At 41.9% G+C, this 15063-nt stretch overlaps 3 protein-coding genes across 4 annotated transcripts; 2 read left to right on the top strand and 1 right to left on the bottom strand.

Annotated features, from left to right (window-relative positions):
- The first annotated feature begins 321 nt into the window (after positions 1-321).
- Positions 322-5630, top strand: unc119b (unc-119 lipid binding chaperone B). Its single transcript, XM_079161573.1, has 5 exons — positions 322-630; positions 1552-1665; positions 2353-2461; positions 2567-2739; positions 2834-5630. The coding sequence occupies exons 1-5, from the start codon at positions 393-395 to the stop codon at positions 2944-2946; spliced, it is 747 nt and encodes a 248-aa protein (XP_079017699.1). The 5' UTR covers positions 322-392; the 3' UTR covers positions 2947-5630.
- Positions 5631-5764: 134 nt separating this feature from the next.
- On the top strand, positions 5765-7712 carry cUnh12orf43 (chromosome Un C12orf43 homolog; the record flags this gene model as incomplete). Its single annotated transcript, XM_079161572.1, has 6 exons — positions 5765-5882; positions 6196-6226; positions 6448-6546; positions 6648-6715; positions 6819-6906; positions 6985-7712. 6 exons carry the CDS (start codon positions 5765-5767, stop codon positions 7358-7360), a joined length of 780 nt encoding a protein of 259 aa, XP_079017698.1. The 3' UTR covers positions 7361-7712.
- A 130-nt stretch (positions 7713-7842) lies between these two features.
- Positions 7843-13092, bottom strand: hnf1a (HNF1 homeobox a). Of its 2 annotated transcripts, none has more exons than XM_079161563.1 (10): positions 12431-13092; positions 11273-11472; positions 10953-11133; positions 10297-10499; positions 9813-9985; positions 9585-9726; positions 9314-9502; positions 9120-9235; positions 8954-9038; positions 7843-8054 (listed from the first exon to the last, which is right to left on the bottom strand). In XM_079161563.1, the coding sequence occupies exons 1-10, from the start codon at positions 12733-12735 to the stop codon at positions 7924-7926; spliced, it is 1725 nt and encodes a 574-aa protein (XP_079017689.1). In that variant the 5' UTR covers positions 12736-13092; the 3' UTR covers positions 7843-7923. The 2 variants fall into 2 exon arrangements, with proteins under 2 accessions (XP_079017689.1, XP_079017690.1); XM_079161564.1 differs by having other exon boundaries at positions 9813-9955.
- Positions 13093-15063: the final 1971 nt, after the last annotated feature.

Below are 15063 nucleotides of genomic sequence, written 5' to 3'. Positions count from 1 at the left end.
GTTGCGTTGCTGGGTGTACTTCACGCTCGATACAAGTTTACTATACAATAATAAAATACAATTAGTAATAGTCCAATTATGAACATATCACCCATATCCTAACAGAAAACAAAAGCAGTTTGTAGACACAACAACACGGTCTGGTTTAATTAAGAGCGATAACGGTTGAAGAAGAAGCGGGAGGTCCGGGGCTTCAAACCGTTCATACCCCTTCGGTAACTATGACAATATCCATCGCTCTTAACCAATCACAAGCTCCCTTTTTTGTCTCACATACACGTTGTACGCCATCTTGAAATTACACCCGCAGTTTGTCAAGTCGCTCCCAAATACAAAAAACAACAACCCACTCTCTCTCGCGCTCTCCATTTTTGCATCAGTGTCTGGTGGTTATGAACGGTTCGCAAAACAAATCGGCCCCGACAGTCAGTAGAGGTCCGACGGACGCAGACAGCAGCAGCTCGGAGGCGAAGCACAGGGAGAGAAAGACAGGTGGAGGAATGCTGAAGAAGCTGAAGTCGAGGCGCAGTCAGACGGAGAAGTGGCCCGTGGTCACAGAGGATGAACTCCGGGCTCTGGGGAGAGATATTACCCCGGACAATGTGCTGGGTCTCCGGGCAGTCACGGAGGGTAAGACGTGTGAACGTTAACTTGGTCCTAAACGGACACCATATACTCGATGCTAATAGTGGCTAAGTGACGAGTTTTCAGATGAGTTGTGTCCGTTAATTGCAATGAATATAGTCACAATGTTAATTTCGTCAAACAGGAAGCGTTAACGTAGGCATGTGTCTAGCTATGTTTTGAGTTGGGTATTTTAACTAACTTAAAAGTAGAATATATCCAGGGGCGTAGCAAGGCATTTGGGCCCCCTAGAAGTAATAATATCCAGGGCCCCCTGTATTAACAGCTGTTTTTCTGGCCAGTTGGTGGGGGGGGGGACAAACAAACAAACAGATTTAAATACAACATACTGTCATCCTTTAACAAATGTTTTAGCAAATACAAGCAATCTGCAGTCGTGTTTCTTTCCACCTGACAAATGCAGGTCTATTCGCTACAAAACATTGTGTTTTGTGTTTAGTCTCAAGTGCAGCTTTAAGTTAGTTTTATCCAATATTTTTTGGCCCCTTTCTCTTTGGTCTCCTGGAATCGTGACCACCTAACCCAACTTATAACTAACTGCCGTGCTTCAACCGCCTGAGTCATCCTACACTCAGTCTACCACAGAATGCTTAATGGCTTCCATTGTTTCGTTTGGCCTTTCCGGGACCAGACAACAATGGCGTTGCTTCCCTTTTCTATCGCTATAGCATTACTCAACAACTACTGCGAGGTTCAGGAGCCAGAAAACAGATACTGAAACCCTAGTTCCTCATCAAGTGATATCTAAGTATGAGCCTTTGTGCTCCAAAGTATAAGTATTGGTAAATCTAATCAAATATCAAAGAAGTACCACTGATAGCTCATGGTTGTTTGCTGTCAGATTGCTAAATATTTAAGTTTGTCTTAACATGAGCTTGCACTTTTTCTTTTTCTTTCACATTCCAGACTATCTGTGCAAACCTGAAGACAATATCTACAACATTGACTTCACACGTTTCAAAATCAGAGATCTGGAGACGGGAACAGTGCTGTTTGAGATTGCCAAACCCCCAAACAGCAGTAAGTGACACATTAACTTCTGCCTCATACAAACGATTCACAAAGGGAGATTTGTTTCACTCAACAAGACCTGTTTTCTTGTACAGCCAAAGCTCTGTAAAGCTGTTGATTGTCTGCTTACACTTCCTTGCGATGTAGCTGCTCGATAAAAGTTGATTTTCTCTAGATCGTCACTTGGAGAAGGATGTAGACAGACACACAGATGGTGTTCAGTTATAGCCCGCAGGTGTTGCACAGTCAACAAAGCTCTGTGTCACCAAGCATGAGAACGGCAGTCTTTCCCAGGGGCATGCTGGGTATTGCTCTCACCAGAAATACATATATAAGAGAACAGAAATGTACTTTTCATTGCCTAATTTGTACAAGTAACAAATGCATATAATATATTCAGATTTTAGAACAAAATTTGGAAACAACCAAACTATATAAAATGCAGGTTCATCACAGGTTTTTTTTTAATATCTGGTGAATTATTACTTCTATAATTTTTCGATAAGAGAACATTTAACATCATGTTGAGCAATAGCATGAGACAGACAACAGTATCTTACATATTCTGCATATAATGTATAATCACTTTATTACACCTTTTCAGCACAGTTGCTCTCACGCTACTAATTATTGTAATTGTTTTGCCTTTCCTGTGATGATTGGATGCAAGCCAGCTGAACATGTTTTCTGTATTAGGTCCCATGGAGGGTGAAGAAGAGAGTGGAGATGCAGACATCAGCGCAGGGCGTTTTGTGCGATATCAGTTTACACCAGCCTTCCTAAAACTGTGCACAGTTGGTGCAACGTAAGTGAATGAACCGTAACTTTCTGGCTCTCATAAACTGAGAGCATGTTAATCAGACTTTTATGTTCACAACTGAATTAACTTGTTTCTGCTTCTAAACCTCAGTGTGGAGTTCACAGTGGGCGACCGGCCTATTAACAGCTTTCGTATGATTGAGAGGCATTACTTCCAGGGACGCCTTCTGAAGAACTTCGACTTTGATTTTGGATTTTGCATTCCCAACAGCCGCAACACATGTGAACACATCTATGAGTTTCCACAGCTTCCAGATGACCTCAGTGAGTTTATTTTACTCAGCCACATGCATATTTTCACATAATTCATATTTTAATCTGTCCTTCCTTCGCTCTTCTCTTCCTTATTCCCCTCCAGTTCGCCAAATGGTGGCGCACCCTTACGAGACCAGATCAGACAGTTTCTACTTTGTTGACAACAAACTCATCATGCACAACAAGGCAGACTATGCCTACAATGGTGGTCTGTAATACTTGAGGCGATGATGTTTGCAATACTTCCCAGGGGATTGATTTCCTGCATCACAACCACCCAAACGCTTCTTTTTTGGGGGGACAGAAGTATTCTCTCCTTTTGTGGACATTCCACCGAACTTGACAACATTCTTTAAAACCAACAGACCACATCTGCCTTCATATGAAATCATGGATCCATTCATCAGTTCCTCATTGAGCTCAGTTTCTGTGACTCTGGGGAATGTTCAGTCAAATATTTCTCTGTTAATTGTGACTGAAACCTTTTTGTTCCGTCTTTCGGTTTTGTCGTACAAGTATCATGTTTCACTTTTGCCTTAAGTTTCTTGCCGTCTCTGCTGGAAAGGGACACTTTGAGTCAAAGACCTCTCATGGCAAAGCCTTTGCACTGTGTTAGCGATCACTTCACTTTCTTTAGTATAGAGATGTTATCAGTTGATGTTTATTGGAACTACTTTCGCAAGTGACAATTGTGTTTCCCGTAAGGAAAAGCGAGCATTAACTAGATGTTTTACAGTATTGTTAATCGTAGAGGATCATGTAGCATTAGTTGACATTGTTTGAGTTTCATTCTTGCTTAAATATCTTATCAGTTGTCATTCATTTGGACTGTTTGTGTCATATTTAAGTTTGGTTTCGGTTTTATAAGGAACAATAGGTCGACCAATCTCATCTTTTAGTAGTTTATTATTGAAGAATAGCACAAGCTATTTTCATAATGCCAGCTGTTCACTCTGCTAATATCTGTTACCTTTTTTATGACAACAGTTTTGTACAACCTAATTAGCTGATGACTGGGAATCTAGTGTTTGTTCTATCAAACTCTGAAACACACTGTGATACATTAAAATGAATAGCATTAGATAAAGGCATAATCTGAGTTCCTAGACTTGCTTTATGGTTCATAACAGTTTGATCTTCCCCTCTATCCACTCCCATGTGTAAGCACACACAGTCATTTAACCCCTTGAGGTGAGTCTTCCTGACTTATTTGGCACCACAGCACTGGGAATCCCACTCTAGTTTTCCAGCGGTGTGGTGTACCTATTAAACTGGTTGCTGAATGTATCTTCTGCCGCTCTGCACTCAGGTTCTCAATCTATCAATTAAATACACAGTAGCACACAACATGACCGTATCACAGACTGATGTAGCTTGGTAGTTGATCTATTTTTAATGAGGCGGTTTGATAGATGCAGACATGTTTCTCTTTTCATAGAAGCCCTGTTTTAAGGACTATACTGGTGGTTTTGCATATTGTAGCTCATTGACTACATATTGTGTAATATATTTATTACACACATGGTTCCATTCTTATTAGGTACACCTGAACAATGTAACGTCAAGGCAACAGCCTTGCAATAAATCCTACCTTCGTTAAGCTCGCAATGTGCATTTTGGTGACACTTTATCACTTTATTTAAGAGGCTGATGTTGAATTGTATTCTATTCACTGAAGGGTGTTCCTGAGAGGTTGGGATGTCTGATTGGCCAGTTCCATTTCTCAGAGCTTCACTTTGTACAGACATGAATGGAAATCAGCAGCTGCCTGAAAGGCAGGACAGAATTCTTAAATGGTCAGCATTGCTGCTGTTATTATTATTATGCAATGCATTCAATTCATGCAAAACCACTGGAATAGTCTAACGGTTGTTTTCAAATGTTACACACATGATCCATTACCTGTACATAGTAACATTGATTCCATGTGCCTTATAGCCAGGTGTTTGTTTTTAGGTTGTGTTTTAATGTAAGAGACCTTTGTGCATCATCCACCTGTTTGGCTGAAATGAAGAGAACAAATATTGCAGTACTGCCTCGTGTGAAACATACTCTTATTTAACTCTTACACAATTTGGAATTGTACAGTTCAAAAACAGTGACAAACCGTTATGGAGCCAATTTATAACTCCAACAAGTGTGCTATCAGGCACACACTTGGACAGCTGCAGCCTTCACTCCATGACCCCATAGAACCTCTTTTTTTTAAATATATAAATTGGATTAAATGGATGTATGTTGGACTGCTGGTTAGCAGCATTGGTGTTGTAAGAGCTAGAAAGACATTGCTTTGCCATATAGTATCAGTCAGTGGTAGGACAATTGGATGATCTAAGTGGCTACACTTTGTCTGCACTAAAAGACGTGGACCCAAAAATGTATGGATCCATTCTGTAACCTGTCGCAAAGACTCTTTTTGTATTGGTTAATTTTACAAATAATACATTCATGTCATATCAGATTTATTGTAAATAAAAATGGCGAACTGCAAAACAATAAAAATCAATATAAGTAAATGATCAGGGATTTTGGGTTGTTTTTCTATCTTCCAGCTGCATGTTAAACATAGTCATGTGACATATGATTTGGTTATGTGGCCTGGTCAAGAACAAACATCTCTTCATGTACATTTACACTAAATCTGCTATATTTGTGCCTGCTGACATTCTGAAACCCACATAAAGTTGGATAGTTGTTGCAAACCTAATATTTTGAATATCACATGGCGATGGTCAAGTATTTTTTAACTTTATATGAGAAATGTAAACTGGGAAATCTATTGCATTGTTTTTGTAGATGTTTGATTTCATCTGTGAGTATAGTGAGGATTTAAATATAACTACCTTCACTTATTTTATTTCCAGTCTGATCTCGTCTTGATCAAACCGTTGTGTATGAAGACGGTGATGAATAAAAGCACACATCTTGAGTTAAAAAGCCTCGTTTCTGTCCACACAACTCCCCTTGGCGAACAGACTGCATTACCCAGAATCCTCAGCTCCAAACAGACAACACCAGCAGCACATGCGTTATCATGGCGGCCCCCACTGGAAAGATGGTTGGTGTTTCTGACGACTCCAGCAGTAGTGACGATGAGGTGTTAAAAAGATGTCAGGAGGCAGTTTGGGAGACACGAGCGGACCAAAAGAAAGGTGAACGATCCTCTGTTAGTTTAGAAGTGAGAGACGATGTGAGTGTTTCTGCACAGACTGATGAACTCCTTTAGAAACACGACACGAGCCTGTTGAGAAGTCCTACAGAATACTCCACAGATGCAGAGGTGGTAGTTGTAATTAAACGTCGGTTAAAGTTACATAACTGTCTAAAATATACTATTTTATTGGACTTCATTAGCTTGCTTTAACCTCTCGCAGTCAGTGTTCTGGTTTTAAGCTGCTCGTCCATTCGAACTCTTTTTCAGAGTATTTTATCAAATGTATTTGACCTGTTTGTGTTTTCTTTCAGATGGGGACAGCAATGTGCAACAGTCAAAGCGGTAAGCCTATTAGTCAACATAACCTCAAACTATAAATCATTATTAGGAAGGAAGAGGAGCCAGCTGTCAATTCGTTTCTGTATCTCCAGCTATAGCTATATATTAGCTCTGTAATAAACGTGCGACATGTGCACCATAACTTCCTATTAACGGTACAATGTCTGCATTGCATACAGATATTTGAATGTCAGAGGTTTGACTATTGTCTTTCTGTGCATCAGTTTTGTTGTCGCTGACCACGAACACGATGGCAACGAGCTCCAGGTCACCCAAGGGTTTCGAACACACGTTGCTAAAAAGTTGGGACTTCTTCTCGACAGGTACGTAGTGTGACTGTGTGGAGAAGTCTGGCATTTCAATGCAATAATCCCATAATGCACGTGTTTTTACACCTGGCTTATAATGTGCTTGTTACTGTCAGTTCCATTGCAGACATGGGGACTGAAGCTTTATCCTGTGTGGAATCAGCAAAATGTGATGATCATGAAGGTGAAGTTTTTCTTTATTTTGCTGCTTTTATGGGGATTCTGCGATCTTCTCCTTACATGCACAACGATCCACATGTTTTCTGTTTTTGACTCTTTTATTTTAGGATTTCATCTGTTTTCTACGTCCGTACCGGGACAGGCAGCCGATGATCATCCAGCTCCTGTGAAGCGTCGGCCTGTTCCCAGCTCAAGGTTCGTATTATTTTGTTGTTAAAGAACCTCATTAGGTTGTATAGTCCTTAACATTATACGCTCCTCTGTTGGTCACAGTGACAGCGACAGTGAGATGGAAACGAGGCTGAGGGAGGCAGCGGTGTCCGTCAAAGATCTCTTATCCGAATCGTTACCGCTCTCTACACTCTACACTCCCTCAGCAGAAAAAAGCTCAGAAAAGATGAACGTGGCAGAGGGAGAGGAGAGTCATGTTGTGAAAAAGAAGAAGAAGAAGAAGAAGAAGAAGAAAAAGAGGAAACTGAATCAAGAAGGGGGTGAGCAGGTGGACTCTGCAGGTTCTCCTCATAATGCTCAAAGAAATGGTGAGCATGGGATCTCAGAGCAGGAACACACACAGGTCAAAGTGAAACGGAAACGGAAAAGGATAAAGAAGCAAAGAGAATTGCACACAGAGGAAGAAGCTTTGAACTGAACTAATGACCAATCTTTCACTGTTTTGGGATGTTTGTTTGTTATCCAGTCTGTCAAGATTGAAATATATTTCCCCCAAAAATGTAAGTATATTTGAGGAAGCCATGTGTGTCTAAACCGACGACAGCAAAAGTGTATCCAAACAGAAACCTCTTTTGATTCCATTGCTCGTGGTTATTCTTGAAATAGTCTTTTTTTTGTCATGAAAGATACTCATTTAAGAAGCCATCTCAAGGCAGTGACATAAAGAATACAGGTAACATGCCGTCTACAAGTTTCAACTTAATGTACAGTTTCTGAATGTTACCAAACGTCTTAATAAAAATACATTTTGGTGTTGATTTTTCATTTTATTGTTGTATCAAAAGTGAATTTTCTCTAATGTCAATCCTTGTTCGTATTACAGTGGTACGGAATTTCAGAGAGTCTGTGAAACATGAAAGCTGTATCATCCCTGTGGCCTCTGACTCCACAAGCTTTTCTGCAAATTTACACCAGAGGTAGCTGTCCATCCAAAACACAAAGTCCAGCCGATAGAGGAGACACTACGTTGCCAGAGCACGTCTACTGTGCAGTAGAGACCATTTGTGTCGGGATATAGGAGCTGATGTCTGTTGGTGACGGGGAGAGAAGGTGAGACTGATGACTTTCTGTTGTCTGAGAGGCAGGATACAGCTCAAGGCTCTCTGAGGAAGCTGTTGACAAAAAAATATATTAAAAAAAGTTGTTAATCTGGGTCGGAAAGCATTTGGCATGTAACTTCTTTCCAGCACAGAGACATAGACACTATAGAGACTACAGGCAGTTCTATCACATCCATGTAGTGTTGAGGCTGCATAGTTGGTGTTCAGGGTTTTGTCTCCTTTGAGCTATTGACCGTGTGGACAAACTGGCCTATCACTGAAATCACAGACAGCCAACATATAGTTTCTGTTAAGTAAAGCCGATGCCAAAATGTGGAAAGAATACTGAATTCAATCATACAGAAAGATATCTACAATATCAATCTAACACTTCATAAAATACGTAAACATAACTGGATTATGTACACTGTAAACAACAAGAATGTGTTGGTACTACTGAAATGTAGCCATGATGAGGATCGAGACAACTTGTATCACCACTAAAGAAAGTAAAAAAACTACGATTTCATTAGACAATCTGCTTGGGAAGACATTCTTTATTTAACTACTTAAAAGAAAATGACTTGGTTAAGATCATTTGGATTTGTTTATTTAGTTAAATCTGTGCTTACTCTTTGCCTATCCTCTGCGCTAAACTCCAGTCTAGGTGGCTATAATTCACCTGTAAACTGGTTTGTGTTTTTAATGTGAAATGTTGCAGTTGTGTTACTTAAAAAAAGAAATGTTGCATGCAATTAAAGCATTAACTACTCCTTTAAAATCTCCATGAGCACTTTGTGGAGTTATGTGATCAAATTGAATAAGTCCAGTTTGATTGTGCTGAAAGGTCAAAAATCTATTGTAGGAAGGAGGTCCCTTTGAAATTTGCTAAACTAGACATGATGTCCTCCCAAGGATGTTGTAATAGGATGTTGACGTCAAGGAGTAAACCTGTATTTACAGCTGTGTACCTGGCACAGGTGTGTGCGGCTGCAGGTGAAGAGAGTCTTCTTGTAAAGGTGGGTCCGTCTGTTCCTCGGGATCTGCTGTTAGAATCTACCGGGAAGGAAAATCAATGTCAGTTTTTACTGGATTATTCTTGTCAAACGGCTCAACCAACGCGTCAGACTCTGTTACCTGTCTGACAGCGGTGAGGCTGGTCAGCGTCCCCAGGTTGCTGCTGTCGGTGATGACCATGGCTTGAGACAGCAGACTGGACGTGTGGTACTGCGGCGAATCCAACTTGTTGTACACTGTAATGAGGAACGGATGAGTCTTCACTCAACATAACACGTTAAAACTCATCACAAGTGTGTTTGCTGTGGTCTTACTGTGACACGGCAGCTGCGCCATGGTTGCCATAAAGGGACTGGCCCCCATGTGACTCTGGAGGTGGTGTGATATAGGCTGATGGGGAGAGCCATGAAGCTGCTGCTGGAATGAGATTGGCTGGAGAGTGGTGAAACTTCCCCCGACGTTGTTGATTACAGGCACGTTCTGAGGCTGCGTGGAGGTTAAACCTGTCAAAGACAACATTGTTCTCTGATTTCTTCCTTTTTCTTCCTGCATAGATAAGAACGTAAACTAGAGAGGCGATGTTACCAATGAGAAGTGAGGACTCCCCCAGGCTCATGACGCTGGGCAGTGAGGCCATGATAAGGCCCTGTGAGGAGGCAGGGGAGGCAGACAGGCTGTGCAGCGAGGTCAGAGTGCTTACTGGTGGCAGTGGGCCACCGCTGGACACCTGAGACCAGAGGACAGCAACGGTTACGACGGCAGCATACAGGTAGTCTACACAATATGAACTAGGACCATGACACGTGCTCTCACCAGCTTGTGGTTGTGTGTCTCTAGGAGTGTGTGGCTGGGCTCCAGTTGGATGGGGCTGACCACCAGATGACCCACTCTGTCCCCTATGCTTCCTCTAGCTGAGCTCATGGTGTCACACAGGATTTGCTGGCTGTATTTGACACCTGGAAAAAAAGAAGTCAGGCCTCGCAACACTGACGGGTTTCATATTTTACAAATGTTGTACATCAAAAACATGCATTGGTTGATGGCTCCAACATGCAGCATGTGGTAACAGGGAAGTATAAGCAAACACTTTCAGAACCAGTGCAGCCACGTCTACAAGAGTGTGCCGGTTATTGTTTTAACCCCAAGGGATCAAAAAGACAAGAATGTCTCGAGATCCGGCAGAGACAAGTCCAACTTTGTCTAGCTCCCTTTTTTTTTCGGGAGGCAGGTTTTGATTTCACTCTTGAATTTCAATTCATCACTCTTCAAGCTTGCCTGAACATTGTCAGGGTATTACCGTGCTCAGGACTTGGTGGGAGGTTGAGGTGAGAAGAGGAAGCAGATTGGCTGGTGAAAGGTGTGTCGAGAGCCAGTTTGTTTCGGAATGCCTCCTCTTTGCGACGATTGGCGAACCAGTTGTACACCCGGACCTCGGTAACCAAGTTGGAGCCTAGGCCAGCAAGCTGGGAGGAAGACACCCCCCTCTGATGACACTCTGCCCTGAGGGAGAAAGAGCACACTGATACATACTTGCCGATACATTTTGACAGTGTGAGTGAGACCCATTGGTAAGTCTTTGATGGCAGGATGGATCCGTGCTTTCATGTTCTGACCCTACCATCTGATTGTTGCAGCAGAAAACAAGACTCATCAGACCGGGCAAGGTTTTTTCCAATCTTCTATTGACCAGTTTTAGAGAGCCCGTGCCATGCGTGGCAACCGGTGTGTTACTAAACGTCAGGGGCTGTTGTGTACACACAGTGTTTCTATGGGTTCAATCACCTAGAACCTTGTGACAGCAGCTTTTGGAGGCTTTAATGATAGCAAATGGCCAACCTCACCAATCTGGCCCATGATCTGTGTCTTGTAGTGCCAAAGTGACACAACAACTCTGTAAAAATACGACGGGTAAACAAAATCCTGGTTTGTCCTTGTATCGTCACTATGTCTCACCTGTTACAATCCTCAACTAAACCCTCTCTCTCCTCCTTGCTGGGGTTCTTCTGTCGTTCGTAGGCGTGGAAGAGGATCTGCAGGGATGCCGGACCCCATTTGAACCTGTTCCTCCGTCCCTTCCTGGTCTCTTCTCCTTGCTCCTCTGCAGATCCAAGGCCATGTTTGGCGTTGGTAAATTCTGAAAAGGATTGGTAATCCCCCCCCCTCATTGTTTTCAACTCTCTTTCAGTCTCACACACTTAGAGGTCTGATATGTGATGTATGTTGGAAAGCAGAAATGAGGGCCTTTGCAGCCCCACAGCTGCTTGTGTACTCACGCTGGCTGATCTCGCATTGCTTCTTGACGTACCAGGTGTACAGAGAGGCTCTCTTCTGGTTCTTCATGGGCGTGCCTTTGTTGAGGTGCTGGGAGAGATGGGACTGGTTGAGTCCTGTGGACTCCACCACCTCTCTCTGAGGGAGGTTGTGCTGCTGCATGTAGCTTTTCACAATTTTAGCAACGTGCCAGGGGTCCTCCCTATTAGACAAAAGACATAGTTATTGCGTGATATTGCCCACCTCACGTTCTTGTGTTTATTTTATTTTATTTTATTTTATCTTTTACATTTAAACCCTTTCTAGAAAAGTGCTTAACAGTTTGTCAAACATGAGACATAAAGCATGGCCACTCAGAGGGTAGTACAGAGAGGCTTATTGACAGAGAGAGATAAGGGAACGCACACAAGGGCAAAGTCCTCTTTCAGATCACTGGAGGGGAAAAACTGTAAAAGGTTTATGAAGCCTAATTTAACGCTTTCTAACTGTCAGGTCAGGAACATATAAAAGACACACAATTTCAAAACTCTTTGACTTTACTGGATTCAAATTCAGACTTAGACAGTGAACTTAACTTAAACTTAATAAATTATATTTTTAACAGGCACTTAGCGAGTATTTTAAACCTTTTTTTTTAAATACACATCTGAGTATACGAAGTGCGCAATGTATTCCAAATATCAGAAAACAGGTCTACAAAGATGTAGAAATATCGCTCCTGGCTTATGTAAACATCACAAGACCAGCCCTACTCCATTAATCTTCACCTATGCATGTAGCTCATTTATTAAGAAATGGCCAGAGAATAATGATGGGGGTGGGTAATTAGTAACTAGCAAAGGAGGAACCCTTTTTAAATTCGCCTCAGAAGCCAGATTGCAGAGAGAGAGAGGCAGACAGAGAAGCAGGAGAAGGAGGGAGGATTTGGTAAAGAGAGGGGAACTTAAGAAGAATACAGAAAGAGAGGGGATGTTATCAGGTAAACTGTTGCTTAGTTTTGATATAGAGAAGATGAAAGAGAAAAGCAGCATTGATGAAGTGGCCAAGGCATTTTCAAAGTTCAGGTCCAACACAGGCACAGACAAATATCTGTGATGGATTTAGTTTAGTTAAGGTGATTTTGCTGTTACCATGGAGTTAAAGCGCTGGGATCTACTTACTGCAGTAGCCGGTCAACTTCAGCCCTCAGTTTGGCCGCCTCCTCGGGGAGAAGCTTCTCCAGCTCTCGGAATATAGGCGGTGGGAAATCCATTTCTCCTTCCTCGGAGCTCTCGCCATCCCCTCTCTCTCCTCTCTCGGCACCAGCACTCGTCCTGTCTCGCTCCAGTTCCCCTATGGCTTGGACCAGGATGTCCCGGGACAGTCCCGATTCCAGCAGGGCCCAGATCAGCTGCTCCTGAAGGCCGGTCAAACGACTCGGCTTCGCCTTGGCTGCTCCGGCCCTCTCGTCTAACCTCTCTTCCATTACTCTGATGCCTTACCTCACCTCACCTCGGCTTCGCAAACAAACACTGCTCTCATGTGCACTAGCACACTCAAATGACAGCCAGACAGGCAGCGTTGGGCCTTGTTGTATTTGAAGTCCCTCTTCAGCTTAAAAGAACAGATACTTTCATTTTTCCTGTGTTGAATTCCCTCCCAGTGCGTCCTGAGCTGCCTGGTTTTAGCTCTCCACCTGCTGTTTTGCTTTCAAAGGTCAATTTTCTTTTTTTTTAACCTTCCTCTTCACCCCCTCCTTCTTACATGCGTCCTGTGAACTTTGTCCCCACTCCCTCAGTCCCCAACAGTGACCAAAGTGCAATTTATAAACAATAAATGAACTTGAGGGGATGTTATGGTTGCATGCAGGGCTGCAGAGTCAACAGATCACCTCTCAAAGAAGACAAGTAGAGAAAACATAATTTAATAATTTGTGTGGTGTATTTATATATGTCGATTCTTTTTTTTAATGTCACAGTCAAACAGACTTTTAGGACACACAGAGAAGCTCTTCTGACCATTTTGTTTAAATTTGTGGAATTCCAAACTTTAATGTTGAAGCATGTAGTTGTAAATGTCCAAATAAAGGCACAGAATAACATTAGATTGACTGAGCAGAAACAGGACTTGATCGCTCCTACGCGCCACTAGAGACCGCTGTCGTGTCGTGTTTACATCTGAACGACCCAGTTTCAGGATGTGAACCTAAACCAACGTTAGTAAAGTTAGTGTCTGTTGTGAGCACACTGTGCTTCTTCAATCACTTTGCATTAAAATCAGCATCCTCTTAAAAATCACGTAGGAAATTAATTTTTTATCAAAAGGTGGTTTTATAATTTGATTTAATTTGGGTTATTAGTTTGCATGTGTGCGTATTTATTTGTGTAGGCAGGTTGGTATGTGTATATATGTAATACATATGTAACATGCAGTAGTGGAAGAAGTACACAGATCCTTTGCCACAATGTAAAAATAAGGAAAGCCCTGTATTTAATCTTAAGTAAAAGCATTATCAGCAAGATTTACTTAAAAGTACTCATTCCAGAACATTAGCCCTGTGACTGACACATTATCGTATATCATATTAGACTGTATGAAAGTGTGTGTGAACAGAATGTTGTTCTTGTAGACGGTTGAAGTGGAGCTTTTTTTTAAGATACTTGTAGTTAAGTCCAATTGTTTCCAACCTAGAGGTGAGGCCATTTGTTTTGTCACAAGACAAATTAGGGGGTTTGTTTGATTAGTGTGATAGGAAGGAGAAATAATAAAAAAAGATTCTGTGACACAAATCTGTCAAACAGTTATTTAAATGAAACCATGTGAGAAGTTTACAGGGGAAACGTCTTTTTGGTGGAACTAATAACAACTCAATAACACCTGGAATGTGACGACGGGCCCCAAAATACGACTAACAGCGTATTATAATGGGTTACAAGCTATAAAGGAAAAATAAATGACTGTTTTGACCACTATTATTTTACGCCCCATTTGCTCACCTGTTGATATTTTTTCTATGTTTATCTCACTGTCTTACCACTCTTCTCCATGAAAACACATTTCCTTTACTTTCATTACAGGCAGTCTAAATGTTCATGTTGGTTATTGTCTTTAAACACTACCTGACTGTTCTTTTAGTGAAAGGCATTGTGAGCATGTTTATTGGCATTTATTTCACCTTCCCCCACAGGTGGTGTTAAACTCAGAACTTTCCTCTTCAACTGTTTTCATAGACTTCTCTGAATCCGACTTTTTGATTTCCAAATTCACAATCTCTTTGTCTTTGATCCCCCCTCCTGTTTTTTTCTCAAAGAAAGTTGGCAGGAATGATAAGTTGGAAGTGGACTGGAAAGGAAAGAGGGCCAACTGAATGGGAGAAAACCTTTGAGAGTTAATGTAGTCCTTTATCTTTTCTCTCTCTTTCAGTGTAAAACGCTCACTTTCTCTGCCTGGATCACCTTATACCATTCTCAGGTTCAGCCTATCAGCACCTTTTTGTGTAGAGCTCTTGTTACCCCACCCCACCCTTGGGAAGATGGCATTATACTGTATTTGGAAGGGTAACAGAGCTCCCTCTATCTCCCTGAGACATGCCACTGACCTGTAATTAAGTCCCATTGTACTATTCAGAGGAAACTCCTCACCAAAAACGGACAGAGGGCAATGTGTGTGGATTTCCAACAGCTCAGATACGGCTGTGACTAATGCTCCTCCACACAAGCTGGGTTTATCGAAATGGACCACATGCAGCACACATGAGGGCTTGCATTTTCCCTCTCCAGAGAACTCAAAGCTATGTTGATTGATAATGAGATAC

The sequence above is a fragment of the Pholis gunnellus genome (assembly GCF_910591455.1).
Source record: "Pholis gunnellus genome assembly, chromosome: 6".
NCBI classification, from domain to species: domain Eukaryota; kingdom Metazoa; phylum Chordata; class Actinopteri; order Perciformes; family Pholidae; genus Pholis; species Pholis gunnellus.
The sequence above is the reverse complement of the archived record's forward strand: the minus strand, read 5'-3'. Positions and strand labels throughout refer to the sequence as shown.